General features: G+C 62.9%; 1 protein-coding gene across 4 annotated transcripts in view; it reads right to left on the bottom strand.

The window, feature by feature from the left end:
- NAV1 (neuron navigator 1) overlaps positions 1–13,891 on the bottom strand; it is a 75,153-nt gene that overhangs the window by 10,962 nt on the left and 50,300 nt on the right. For 2 of the 4 annotated variants that reach the window (XM_068173365.1, XM_068173363.1), the window contains exons 7-16: positions 4,437–4,575; positions 3,929–4,226; positions 2,875–3,568; positions 2,314–2,772; positions 2,068–2,109; positions 1,764–1,912; positions 988–1,158; positions 432–484; positions 241–264; positions 75–152 (exon numbers count right to left, since the gene is read on the bottom strand). In XM_068173365.1, coding sequence (XP_068029466.1) covers positions 75–152; positions 241–264; positions 432–484; positions 988–1,158; positions 1,764–1,912; positions 2,068–2,109; positions 2,314–2,772; positions 2,875–3,568; positions 3,929–4,226; positions 4,437–4,575 — 2,107 coding nt within the window. Of the gene's footprint in view, positions 1–74; positions 153–240; positions 265–431; positions 485–987; positions 1,159–1,763; positions 1,913–2,067; positions 2,110–2,313; positions 2,773–2,874; positions 3,569–3,928; positions 4,227–4,436; positions 4,576–7,322; positions 7,385–13,891 lie in introns of those variants that run through there. The other 2 variants (XM_068173366.1, XM_068173364.1) reach the window with 2 other exon arrangements.

The raw sequence follows: 13,891 nt of genomic DNA, 5'->3' as shown, positions 1-13,891 counted from the left end.
CACATCCAGCACCAGCCCTATGCCCTGCAGGGATGGAGTGGGGTGCCCCAACAGGGGCTCCCATGGGCACTCACATTAGCAGACAGCTGGGACGTCAGCGTGGCCACCTTCTCCTGCGAGGACTCCAGCTCGCGGCGCAGCTTGCGGATTTGCTGTGGGGAGAGAGGGGAGAGATGAGAGGGGCCAGGCACTCGCCCTCACCTGGGGCAGGGGCAGGCATGAGCAAAGGTGTGGGCTCACCTCAGACTGCATCTTCTCCTCAGCCTGGCAGTGTGAGAGCAGAGAGGGACAGACAGACAGAGGCAGGCAGTCAGGGGGGCAGCGAGGCACAGACAGGCTCAGCACCAGGCAGAGGCATGCACAGAGCCCCCCCAGTCCCACCCGGATCCCCCAGCCATGCATAAGCAGCGCAGCACGGAGGCGGCTCTTACGGAGGAGTAGGTGGAGGACGCGCTGGAGGCCAGGGACAGCACCGATCCATGAACTGCAACACAGGAAAAGCCAAGGTGTCAGGGTGCCCTGGAGAGCAGCACCCAGGGGCTACAGGTCAGGGCACAGCTGGTGACTGGGCTCTCAGGGGTGGAAGGCTCTGAGGTGGCCTGGGGGGAGATACAGGGTGGGATGGCAGCTGCTCAGCACTGCCCATTTCTCAGTGTGTGCCCTCCACCTTCATCCTCCTCTCTGGGAAATCTGAGGGCTCTCCTGCCCTCCCTGCCTGCTTGGATCCCCTCCTCCCCAGTGTCACAGCACCCTGGGGGCAACCCAAGGACACTGAGTACCCATGGGGGTCAGGGCAGACCCAGGGCTGATTCCAGCACGGAGTCCAACAGACCCCTGTTGCTGTCCCTGCTCTGATGCAAAGAATGGGACACAGCGACCCATCCAACAATGCCATGGCAGCACCAGTAGGAAGGGACAAGGGTGCAGGGAGCCCCACCAACCCCCTGCAGCCTCCTCTGCCTGGACAGGAGCACAGCACACTCTCACCATCGTCCACAGGGTCCCGGAAAGAGCCCGAGCGGATCATGCCCTTGGGCTTGTCGGCCAGGGAGAGGGTGCTGCCCATCTGGGAGGTGCTGTACAGCTCGAAGGTGGAGTCGTGGGTGGGGATGCTGTTGGAGCGGGTGATCCGCGGGGTTGTGGTGGCAGTGGGGCTCACTGAAGGAGAAAGCAGGGAGGAGGCAGGGTCAGAGTCACACTGGGGACCTGCCATCAGGATGGGGAAGCAGGACTGGGAGTGATCCACGAGAGCTGTGATGCGGTGAGGAAGCAGGGATTGTGGTCCCAAAGCAGGGAGGGGCTGGGGATAGCTAAAAGGCAGGTTGATGCTGGGAATACCTGGACACCAGCACCAAGGTACTCACAGGGCTGAAAAACAAATCCATTGCCCCAGGGACAAGTGGGTGTCATTATGCCACAGCCCAACACCTGCAGGTGCAGGAGTGGAGCCTGCTGCCCCAACTTGTCTGCCTGGATTCCCCAAACCCTCCAGGAACATGCAGGTCCTGGTCAGATCAGGGCAGGGCTTACCCCTTGCCCTGCCAGGCACCCCCAGAGGAGCAGTTATGGCCTGAGGCCCAACGGTGGATGAGATACCCTGAAGTAGAGGTGATGAACATCCCTGGTCCCAGTCCAGCACCCGAAGCACCAGGTGCTGGTGTTGGTGGTGTCAAGGAGACAAGCAGCACCCAGGGGAGCACCAGCACATCACACAGGGAGCACGGGGAGCAGCAGGGAAGGGGCCGGCAGCGGAGGGCACTGACCAATGCTGGTGAGCGGACCCTTCCCGACCAGCGCCATGGGGAGGGCGGGGGGTGAGGGCAGCTCCTGCTGCTCGTCCGACTCGGGGAGGCCGCTGACTGCGTGGGAGTGGCGCCGCTCCTTGGCCTCCTCCTGGGAGTGGAGCTGGTACCTGGGGAGCCGCAGACAGGCATGGTAAGATCAACCAGCACCGTCCAGCTCCTGCCCACTGCAGTGTAGCCCAGCTTCCCTGGCTCAGGGGCACTGCCCTGGAAAGCTTCCCCTTCCCACCCCCGCACCACCCAAAAGTGTTTTGGGCTCTTTTACCTCAACCCCTTCTTGGGCAGCGTGTTCCTGTCGCGGTTGGCACTGGAAGGGAAGGAAAGATCAGTGACATCCCTGCACAGACTAGGGAAGGAACAATGGGGATTGAGTTGCAGGGACAGGGAGCTTTTCCCTAGAAATGTAGCAGGAAGAGACTCTGAAGCAGGCAAAGGACATGGCAGAACAGCAGGGAGCAATGTGTGCCCATGAAGGTGCCATAGCAGCCCACCAACCTCCTTCCAGCCATACCTGTCCAGATGTGTGAGCCGGGGGCTCCCACTCCAGCCCAGCTCTCCTGCCTCTTCTTCTTCCTCTTCCTCCTCTGCGCTGGCAGGGGGTGCAGCAGCAGGGGTGGGGGTAGTAGTGCTGCCCCCTGAAAAGGCACTGGGCAGGCTCATGGGCATCTGCAGGGATTCCATGCTGCGGTGAAGGCTGGAGAGCTTGGGGTACATCCTGCCCTCCTTGGGGACACTGAAGCCACCCATGAGCTCCAGGCCCTGGGAGAAGCTCGCCGAGTTGATGTTGAGGATGGGGGCAGGGCTGGGGCTGAAGCAGGGTGCAAGGTGCCCACCAGCTGGGTGCAGGTCCTGGAGCTTGGCAGTGTGCGGGGTGTGCAGCTCGCTGGAGGAGGGCAAGTCCAGGCTGTTTGAGTTGACCTTGTCCAAGTTGGCCAGCGAGGGAGGCTTCACGTAGGTCTTGGCAGCTGCTCTGGAGGGGGGAAATGGGTAAGGAAACAGGTGAGACTCAGGTACTGGTGCTGGGCACAGCCATGCCAGTCACCTGCTGCCCTCAGAGGTGGAAGGACCATACCTGAGAGGTGTAGGGGGCAGCTCAGCCACCTTGGCTGCTGGTGGGAGGTTGGCCTGGGCTTTTGGGGTGCTCTCAGGTGAGCTGGCACTCTTCAGGGTGCTGCACTCAGAGTCAAGTGCCACTGCCTTGGCTTTGGCCTTCTCCTTCTCACGGTCTGTCTGGTTCACAGGGGCCGGTGTGCCACGGCCAGTGCCAACCTTGGACGGCTCCTTGAGCCGTGACACCGAGATGCCGCCCTGCTTGGTGCTCAGCAGGCTGGGGTCAATGCTGCTGCTGACCGGCCGGGCTGCGCTGCGGCCCCCGGTCACACTCATGGAGCTGGACTTGGCTGGCCGGGGCAGGCTGCGGTACTGGATGTTGGAGCGAGCCCCTGGTGCCAGGAACCCAGGCTCAGGTGCATTGGAGACATCGAGGCTTGTTTTCCTCCCACTGACTGGCTTAACAGGGATGCCAGAGCTCTTCTGGATCTTGCCGAGAGTGGCCGAGCCCCCAGCCTGCATGACAGTGGCCGTGCCAGTGGCAGGAGCTGGTTTCTTGTAGCCAAAGGAGCTGGAGGATGAGGGGCGTGCAAGCCCTGATGGCGGCTTCTTGGCGTCAGCGGTGCGGTCACGGCCAGCATCGGAGGAGGAGCGCTGCAGGCCTGTGTTCTTCACTGACAGCTTGCTCTTGTCGGTGACTTTGGTCTCTGGCTTGCCTGGTGGCAAGAAAGGACAGGTTAGTGTCCCTGGAGGCTTTGGGGACATTTGGAAGTGAACGAGCCCAGACAAGACACGGGCACCAGAGATGCAGGAGGAGGAACATGCCAGACCTTTGGTGCACTCAACGGTTCCCCAGCCTAGTGTATGGACATGAGACCGTGGGGCAGGCACAGACCCCCAGCCTGCTTGCAGCCTGCAACACAGCCCTGCCTCCCCTTCCAGCCCACACCCAGCTCCCAGGTCTGAGCACTGCCATAGGCCATCCCATGGCCCACATGCTTGGGGAAGGCACACAAAGACAGCACCCAACCTTCTCTCCATCAAAGGAGCTGGACCCTGCCCAAACTGGTTTTTACCTGCCACTTTGAGGGTGCTCTGGGCCATGTGGGTGATGGGGGAGGTCACAGCCACTGGAGGAGTCTTGCCCTTCTTGAGGGAACCCGGGGTGCCCAGGCTGACAGGCTTCTTCAGCTCACCACCTTTGGGCCCCTCCTCTCCACCCTCTGAGGGCTCCCGCCGCCACTTGGAGGAGCCATGCTCCATCTTGAGGCTGCTGCTGTCGTAGTCCAGCTTCTTGGGCGCCTTCTCGTCACCCTCCCCGTACCAGCTCAGTCCGCTCTCCGCCAGTGAGCGCTTCTCCGAGTCCGTGCGCAGCTGGGGGCAGAGCAAAGTCAGGGGCACTCCTGGCACCCACCCCAAATCCATCCCCAGAGAACATCAGCCAGCTGGGAGAAGGACGCAGCAGACACCCTGTGCATCCTTGTTTCCACACACTGGCACCCTCCATGCCCTCTTTCCCACCGAGGTGGTGGCAGGAAAGCTGGGATAGGTGCCGGAAAGGGTCCGGGTGCCACTGGCACCTACCGCTATGGCCGAGTTCCTGCGCGAGGCGGTGGGGGTGGAGGGCAGGGAGTTGAGCGAGGAGCTGGCATTGAACTCCTCTGAGCTGAGGTTGTCGGAGGCATCGCTGAGGCCACTGCTGATGGAGCTGCTCTCATCCCAGCTGTGAGGGAGAGACAGCATCAGACCCCTGCTCAGCCCAATGGGTCCCACCACCCACAGGATGTCCCTGTTCCAGCGGCTGCCGGGGCAAAAACCAGCTCCTGGGAGTGCCCATGGCAGGGACATGGCATGCAGGGCCCATGGCTGGCTCCAGCCCAGCCTGGTATTGGCTCATGTCCTGTGGCACACAAGCCTCAAGTGACCCTGCTTCTCCCCATTAAGGCTCTGTGGAGCTTTGATGGGGATGGAGGGACACCCGCAGCTCAGGGAAGCCAGCACCCACACCACAGGGCTAGCAGCATCACAGCTGGCAACAAGCTCCTGGCAACCTGCTCTGACCCTGGAGGCAGGTTGGGATTGTCAGAAAGGGCAGGACTTCTGGAATAAACAAACCAGACCCCCTGTAGCATCCATCCTTCCTGGGGTGGTCCCACCCACTGCAGCCTACTGCCCCTCTCCAGCCCCCAGCAGGCAGAGGCAGCAAGTCTGGGATCTGCTGCTGTGCCTAGGTGGCTGCTCCATGCCAGGGCTCAGCCAAGTGTGCAGAAGCCCATCTGCAGGGCCGTCAGTCAGCACCACACTGGTGCTGGTGCCTGGGTGCCCCAAGGGCACAGCTGGTTCCACAGCACTGGGCTGTGCCCATGTCGATCTGGCACAGGCAGGCATGGAGCACCTTCCAGCAGGATGAGCACGGCACCTTTCAGGTCAGCAGCTGAGTAGGTCAGTGAAGCCTCGCAGCCTCCCAGGGCCTGTGAGGGGCTGGGGGAGACAATAGTGGAACAGGCTGCCCAGAGAAGCTGTGGCTGCCCCAACACTGAAATGATCAAGGTCAGGTTGGATGGGGCTTGGAGCAACCTGACCTAGTGAAAGGTGCCCCTGGCCATGGCATGGAGTGGCACAAGATGAATTTTAAGGTCCCTTCCAACCCACACTATGCCATGATCCTGTGACAAGCTGTGGCGTAGGAGTGCTGAGCAGAGCTGGGAGCTGCAGCCAGCCCCAGTCCCTGCAAGAGATGCCTGCTTATTTACACTGGGGCCACAGAGGTGCAAGTGAAGCCCAGCAAACAGCAGAGACCCAACAGCAGTGGCAGAGCAAAAGCAACAGTCACTACCATCCCTGTCAGATGCTCAAAGCTCAAGAAGGAACAACAAAGGCAGCTCCAGCACCATAAGACCTGCACTGCGTGTCCTGCTCTTTCCACAGGGGAGGAGTTCATCAGAGATTGGCCAAAGCCAGGAGGGACATAGCCCCCTGTGCCCCCACAGCAGCTTCTGGGACAGAGCCAGCAGGTGCTGCTGCCCAGGAAAGGATTTCAATAGGATCGTGCACTCAGGATGTGCTGCTGAGCTCCTCAGCTCCAAGCCATGTCTCATCACCAGCCCTGTGTCCAGGGCAAGTTCCCACTGGGATGGAAATCCTCACCCCAGAGCCTGCAGCAAAGCCCCTCTCCCAGCCTGGTCTCACCTGGCAGCGGGCACTGCCAGGAGTGAGGCCAGGCTTTGTAGGACTGTGTCCTGTGGCAACATGGCTGGGGCCACATGTGGTGCTGGGTGTCTCAGTCTGGCTTTTGGGGCCAGGCAGGGAAACCCCAAACACTCTCCCAGTCACACATTCGACACTTCCATTGCCCCAGGCATCCAGAGAGCCAGTGAGAAAGGAGCACAGGGTCAGATGTTAGGCCGAGGCAGGAGGTGACTCCAAATCCTCCTCAACAACTCTGTGCCAAGAAAAGACTACATGGAAGGTCACATCCCAAAATCACAAAAACCATGGCATGAGGCTGGGGAGCCAGCTGCACACTGTGAGGGTGTCTCTGACTCTCTTATGGGGCACACAGCTGGTGCACTGAGGGATCCCCCAAACTGGTACATGTTTGCCATAGGCAGCACAGCAAGGAAAGCCTCAACCACAGCACCACTGGCCCCTCAGCAAGTACAAACTCCCGGAGCATGGCCGAGCCCTGGCACCTCGACTGCCTCCCTGAACCCTCCAACAGGGGGTAGCCATGTCAGACTGCCATTCCGGGGCAAAACTGACCCTCTGCTTTGTGCTCCATCCCTTCCATCTTATCCAGAGCCATTCCCAGCTCCTGCAGACGGTTCCGCACCGAACCCACCCGCCAGCAGCCCCGCGGCAGCTCCAGGAACGGGGATGCTCAAGGGCAGCGTGTCCGTCCTGCCGCGCTCCGCGGCGCCGGCGGGCGGACGGGACCCGCTGAGGGCGGGATGGTCCGGCACGGGCTCGGGGATGAGCGGCACGGGCTCGGGGGTGAGCACCCCGGCCCCGGCCCCGGCGCGGGGAGGCGGCTGCACCGGTAGGGAGCGGAGGATGGACTGGGAGCACGGCGCGGTGCGCGGGGATGCTCCGCCCCGCCCCGGCCGCAGCCCGACTCGGAGCCCCGCGCCCGGCAGCCCCGGGGTCAGACCCGACGTCCGGAGGCACCAGAGCCTCGGCAGCCCCGCGGAGGATAGGCCCGGCCGTATTGCAGGTGCGGGGCGCGGGCCGGGGCGGAGGACGGGGGTGCCGGGGCGGGGATGGGGAGGCCCGTGGGAGCCGCCCCGATGCCCCGATGCCGCGATGCCGGGCGCGGCCGCGCTGCCCCGACCCCCCTTTTCCCCCCGCAGCGCGGCCGAGACAAAAGCACCGCCCGCGGAGCGGCCCCGGGGCGCGGGGCTTTGTCTGCCGGGGCCGAGCTCCGGCCGCGCCCCCGCCCGCTGCGGTGCCCGTTCCCTGCCCGTGCCGTACCTGCTGGCGAGGCGCGGGGCGCGGCGCGGCCTCCCCGTCCGCAGCATCGTGCTGCCCGCGGCGCGGCGCGGCCCCGCCGGGCGGCCGAGAGGGGCGGGGGGCGGCGCGACCGCCCCGCTGCCCGCGCCTTAAAGCGACAGCGGCACAGGACCCCCTCCGCCGTCCATCGGCCCCGCCGGGACGGGACCGGGGTCCCGGCTCCAAGCCTCGCCCGCCTCAGCTCCGCGGCCATGTCTCCGCGTTCTGCGCCGCAGCCCATGGCCCCGAACCCTGTCCCTCGTGTCCCCCAGCGTCCCCGCAGATGCCTGCAGAGCCCCCATCCCACGAGTCGCATCTCCACACACAGCACCAGTGACCCCCAGTCCAGCCCACACTGTGATACCAGAGGCCATTCCTCAGCACTGGGCCTGGACCCAGTGCCCCCCAAACCGCCCTGTTCCCTGTCCCCAAAGGAACCACCTCCTCGATGTGGGTCCCACTGCGGGGTGCTGGGCAACCTCGGTGCTCATCCCCAGAAAGGACACCCATGCCTGCCCCGCTCTGCCTTTCATTGACCAAAACCCCTAATTTTGTCCCTTTTTTCTCTCTCTCACATCACAGCAAGAGCCATGCTGCAGGGTAGAGTCCTCACTAGGATGATAACACCAGGGACAATTTCGCCAGCCCCGCCACATAGGGCAGAGAGAGTTAACTGCAGCCTTGGCAAGATAGACCAGACCCTGCAGGCTGGGAAATAAGTAATTCCTTCCTTGAAGCAACGGCAACGCCTCTTGGCTCCTTCCCCACTGCCCCATCACTCACCACACAGGGCTTGCCCCAGCATGGCATGGCAGGACAGGGGTACCTGACCATCCCCGTCCCCACTGATCAGCTTGTGCCCACACCCACCGAGCCCTGGCAGGAGCTGATGGCCAGGGGCTGGTGGTGCAGCCAGCCCTGCGCTGTGGTTACGGCCCCACGGCCGCGTGCGCCAACGGGTGTGGTGGCACAGCCCGTCCAGCACTGCATCCCTCCGGTCCCTCCGGCCTGGCACGATGCCAGATGCTGTCCTGGCCCTCCTCTTCTCCTGGCTGCCTGCCCCAGCCCTGCCACAGCCAGCTCAGGCAGTGCTCGGAGCAGCTTCCGCTGGGTGCAAATCTGGGCATCCCGGGTGGCAGGGGAGCCAGCCTGGCACAGCCCAGCACTGCAGCCTCTCAGAAAGGCAGCTTTGACCCCGCCAGAGCCACGGGCCTGGTGTGAGATGACGGCAGAGAACGACTACTGGTCACAGCAGAGCCTTGGGCACCAGCACAGGCACTGAGCCCCATACAGAGTACCCCCAGCACATTTCTCAGCAGAGTCTGCTGTTGGAGCTGGACAATTTTGACCTCTCCTTGCTTCACCTGTCTCACACCAGCACAGACACCTGCCCATGTAGCACCCAGATCCACTGGCCAGAGCTCCAGACACTCGTGTCCCTGCCAGGCTGGTCCAGCCAGATCCCCAGTGCCATCCTGAAGCCCACCCTGGATGGAAGCAAGTCCTGGTCTGCCCTGGCCCCTTCCTCCTGTGGCAGGGGAGGAAACGCAGGGTGTGCACTTAGGGGGTCTCACACCCCACGTCAGCAGATCACTGGCATTGAGGAGGCTCTGTGGCACTGGTGCTCACAGCCCCAGCCTCACGCTGTGACTTGAGATAGGAGTAGTGAGGAGAGCACAGGCACAGCCGGGGCTCTTCACACCCTCCCCCTCTCCTCCACTTAATGGGGCAGAAAAAACAATTAGCTTCATAAATCCTGTTGAGGGGGTTGGGAGCTCCCCATGGATGTGGGCAGGGCGGGGCTCTGCATCCCCCTCACATCCACATCAGGAACCAGAGTGTAACAACACTCCCTGACTACCCTGATGCCCACAGCCCTGTAAACCCCTTTGTACCCTCCAGGATGCCCCCCAGACCGCCAGGTACCCCCTCAGAGAACTCCAGCCCCTACAGAGAGTCAGGCTACCTTGACCCTAGGTGTCTCCTGCTTGGATTTTGGGTACTGTGATATGGCGCCTTTCTCCGAAGCTGCACTCAAAGGAACAGGGGTCTGCAGAGATCTGATGGGGAAACTGAGGTAGGGAAGGGCGATCTGACTTGCCTGAGCTCACCCAGCGGAAGAGTACCAACATCACATCCCATAGTTGATTCAGGACCCCATTCTCCAGGTAGCACTGCCTCTGGTCTCTGCCTCCCCAGAACCCTGAGGGGTGCAGAGGACTCTGCCACAGGACCCTTGGGGGTGTGTGTCCCTGCAAGGGGGGACCCGTGGCCAGGCTGTGCCTCCACCCCAGCCCTGCGCCATCAACCGCAGTAACAGTGGGGTCTGATTTCCCCGCAGCAGCGAGGCCGAGGCCGTGGGGCGGTCAGCCAGCACTCACTGCCTGCTGCAGTGACAGCAGCCATGGACCCCAACCACACTCCTGGCTGAGAGCTCACCTCTGGTCACCCCTCTGTCCCCCTCCAAGTGGTGGAAACCCTGGAGGAAATGTGTCCCGGTGCGGGGATCTCCGCTGGCAGTTTCGGTGACGTATGGAGCCTCACCCGAGCCACGGCGGCACACGGCGCTGCAGAGGCCACGTGCAATGCTCAGAGAGTCCCAGGGCAGTGCTGGGGTGGGGAGCAGTGTGACTCAGCTTGGTTGTGAAATTCCTATTTTTCCTGTTGTCTGGACGAGCCGGTGACCTCGGACACCTCAGTCCACAGTGGCCAGGCTCCTCCACAGGCGGCAGGGTGGCACATGGTAAAGCCAGGTCTTCAGGTCCCCAGGTGCCATGCAGAGAGTCAGGTGGGTTTGGGTCAGATTCTCCCCAGCAGCTTTCCCCAGGGCACATGGGTATGTGAGGTCCAACCCTGCGCTCGGCTCTGCCCTGTGTCTGTATCCAGCCTCATCAACAAGCTGCAGGGGCCAGCAGCTTCCCGCATCTGGGGCGTGCACTGACCCCCAGGTGCCCTGTACCCCCAAGCCTCACAACCCCAGGATTCCCTTCCCAAAACATGCCTCATGCAGCCGCTGTCACATCCCCAGGGGCCAGGGATCAGCACTGGCTGCCTCAACCCAAACCCCAAAGGACGGAATTGCTAGAAAGCAGGGCACAGGAAGGCGCTTCAGTGTGCTGATGCCCAGTGGGGTCCTGGGGCCCCTTTCCAGGAGTGTCCCCTGTACCCAGCTGGCGAGAGGAACTCGCCAAGCCCAGCACGCAGCACAGCCCAGCAAATATTTATATAACATTGCTCCCTGGCCAGCCAGGGTCTCACACACAGGCCAGGCCACGTGCAGGGCCGCAGCCATGCCCCACGGGATGTCCCTGATGAGGAATGACTTCATGGGCTCACTGGGACAGGACATGGGGTCATCCTGGACTAGCCAAAGTGGAGCAAGGGGCGTTGAAGGGAAGGGGGCAGGCTCCAGCACCAGTCCTGCTTGGAGCAGGAGGAGGGTGGCTGCTCCCCTGCTGCTCCTGGGGAGCTGAGCCAAACATCTGCTCCCGCCTACGGGCTGCGCCGAGCCCGAGGAGCTGCGAGGAAGCCGGAGCCAGGCCAGCCAGAGCGCAGCGGGTGTCAGCTCCAGAGCATCCTTCCCATGAGGATGCTGCTGGCAGCCCCCAGCCCTGCTGGAGGGGACCACAGGCTCTGCAGTGCTTGCCTGCCAGCAGCACCATCACAGTGACCTGGGATGGTGCCTGGGGTGTGCTGTGGGCTAGACACATGTGCCCTGCGCTCCCAATTCCAAAAGCTGCTGCCTCAGCTCCATTTCATGCCCACGAGCAGAGTCAGGGCAGTACCCAGCTCATGAGGGTGCAGATGGTGCCATTGCTGTGGTGGGATGCAATGCTGCCTCCCTTTCTACCTCCAACAAATGAGATGCAAAAGGACATCCTGAAATCACAGCAGTCCCAGGGTCACACAAAGATTCCCCCAGTGCTCTGGAAACCCCAGGGGACATGCAGAGCCCTGAGGACTGGCTCCAGAGCTATGTGCCCCCACCACAGCCCAGCAGCACACACAGACCATCATCACTGCTCCTGCAGCCACCGCAGCACAAGGTGCTGACTCAGCAGCCAGCCCCCTAGCTCTCTCTGCACCCCTTGAGCTCCTGACTGCAGCAAAGCCTTGCAGCATCCCGCTCACTCACACTGTGACCCAGCTGGCCTAGGAACACCCAGGGATGGTGCTGAGCCACTGCTCAGGACACACCACATCAGGTCAGGTTCTGGACACACAAGGCACAGGGGGAGGCACACCAACACATGGCCACGCTGTGGTGGCACTGCTCAGACATGCAGGACATGGCCAGAACAAAACCAGGCCAAACCTGGCTTGCACATCCTGCTCCATGCTCCTCACCACTGCCTGGTTCTCATGCAGGTCTGCACACAAAGGCACCCATGCTGTGGCTATGCAGACAGAGATGTCCCTGGGGAAGCTCCCAGTGGAGTGACCTTGGTGGGGTGACCTCCAGCGTTCAGGAAACAACCCCAGCCTGGATGAGTAGGAAAGCATCACAGGTGGCACCACACCCTCCCTGGAACTGGCCTCAGGGCAGGGAACAGCAAGTGGCCACTGAATAGTGGTGGGTGGGAACCAGAGTTGACCAAGGAAGGGAATGAATATGTTTTAGTATTGGAGAAACAGCCCAAGACTAGGTGCTATCCCTGCCCACGCCCTGCCTAGGCCCCAGGGACAGGCAGGACGGGGCAGGAGAGCAGCAGCAACCCTTCCATCCCTTCAGTCACCCCAGACACATCCTGGTGGGTGCTCCCTGTGCCAGGTCCCTGCCCTGATGCATTGCACAAGGAGGATATAGTGACATTGAGGACAAAAGGTATGTGCTGCCAAACAGGGGGCCAAAGCAAGAGCTTTCCAGACCCTGAAACCAGCAGCAGGTAGAGAGGAATGGCAAGTGTCATGCCGATGGATGCAGGCACAGCTGGGCAAGGAGCCGGGATGCCAGTACATTTGGCTAACACAGGAATGCTGCTGGGGTCCTGCTAACACAGGAATGTTGCTGGTTTCGGGTGTCCCCAGCCAATCCCTGCTCAGACCTGACCATCCCACTCCCTCTCTGAGCTGGGCCTCAAGTCCCCCACAGCCTCCTTGGCTGGGCTCACCCCAACCTCCACCCAGCTGAATCCACCCCAATAGCTTGCGGGCCGTCCCCTTGCCCCAGCCATGTCTCACCTACCTCAGGCCTCGCTCCTTCCAGTCTGCTTCCCTGCCGAACCGGGGGCTGCATCCCACAGCCCCACACGTCTCCAACAAGGACGGGGACGTGTCACCACGGTCCTCTGAGCCGTCTCTGACCTACTGCCCTACAAGCTGGGGTGTGCGCCGGCGCGGTGCAGGGGACGCTGCCCCGCGGCCCGGGCTGGGGGCTGCTGGCCCCATCTGCAGCATGCGGCTCCTGCCCGGTGCATTAGCAGCACCGGGAGATGGGGCCTGGGGCGGTGGTGGCTTTCTAGGTCAGAGCCAGCGAGGAGGCTGGGCGAGGGGCTGTGCTGGGCGAGGGGCTGTGGTGGGTGAGGGGCTGTGCTGGGTGGGGGCTGTGCTGGGTGAGGGGCTGTGCTGGGTGAGGGGCTGTGCTGGGTGGGGGGCTGTTCTGAGTGAGGGGCTGTGCTGGGCGAGGGGCTGTGCTGGGTGAGGGGCTGTGCTGGGTGAGGGGCTGTGTTGGGTGAGGGGCTGTGCTGGGTGAGGAGCTGTGCTGAGTGAGGGGCTGTGTTGGGTGGGGGGCTGTGTTGGGTGGGGGGCTGTGTTGGGTGAGGGGCTGTGTTGGGTGGGGGGCTGTGCTGGGTGGGGGGCTGTGCTGGGTGAGGGGCTGTGCTGGGTGAGGGGCTGTGTTGGGTGGGGGGCTGTGCTGGGTGGGGGGCTGTGCTGAGTGAGGGGCTGTGCTGGGTGGGGGGCTGTGCTGAGTGAGGGGCTGTGCTGGGTGGGGGGCTGTTCTGAGTGAGGGGCTGTGCTGGGTGGGGGGCTGTGCTGGGTGAGGGGCTGTGTTGGGTGAGGGGCTGTGCTGGGTGAGGGGCTGTGTTGGGTGAGGGGCTGTGCTGGGTGAGGAGCTGTGCTGAGTGAGGGGCTGTGTTGGGTGGGGGGCTGTGTTGGGTGAGGGGCTGTGTTGGGTGGGGGGCTGTGCTGGGTGGGGGGCTGTGCTGGGTGAGGGGCTGTGCTGAGTGAGGGGCTGTGCTGGGCGAGGGGCTGTGCTGAGTGAGTGGGGTCTGGATGAGGGGCTGTGCTGGATGAGTGCTCCTGGCCAGCTCCTTGTCTCATGTGGCTCTCAGTAGGAGGGAATGCCCCTGCTCCGCTTCCCGGGCTCTGCACCCAGAGTGTGCTGGCTCCTGGACAGGGCACCTCAGTGTACCCCAGCACCCAGCCAAAGGCATGCTCTGGGACAGACACCCTGCCATGCTGCCTACTCTGGGAGACCCCCCAAGTCCTGCTGTGGGGACATGGGGGATGAAGCCGTGAAGCTGTGTAGGTCACTACATGGCTCTGTGCCCGCAACGACCCTGGTGAAACAGCTGATCCCCAGGATATGCCCCTGTGGATAAGGGGGTGCT

Source organism: Anomalospiza imberbis, chromosome 26 (genome assembly GCF_031753505.1).
Source record: "Anomalospiza imberbis isolate Cuckoo-Finch-1a 21T00152 chromosome 26, ASM3175350v1, whole genome shotgun sequence".
Taxonomy (NCBI): Eukaryota; Metazoa; Chordata; class Aves; order Passeriformes; family Viduidae; genus Anomalospiza; species Anomalospiza imberbis.
Note: the sequence above shows the minus strand (reverse complement) of the source record. Positions and strands in the feature narration are given on the sequence as shown.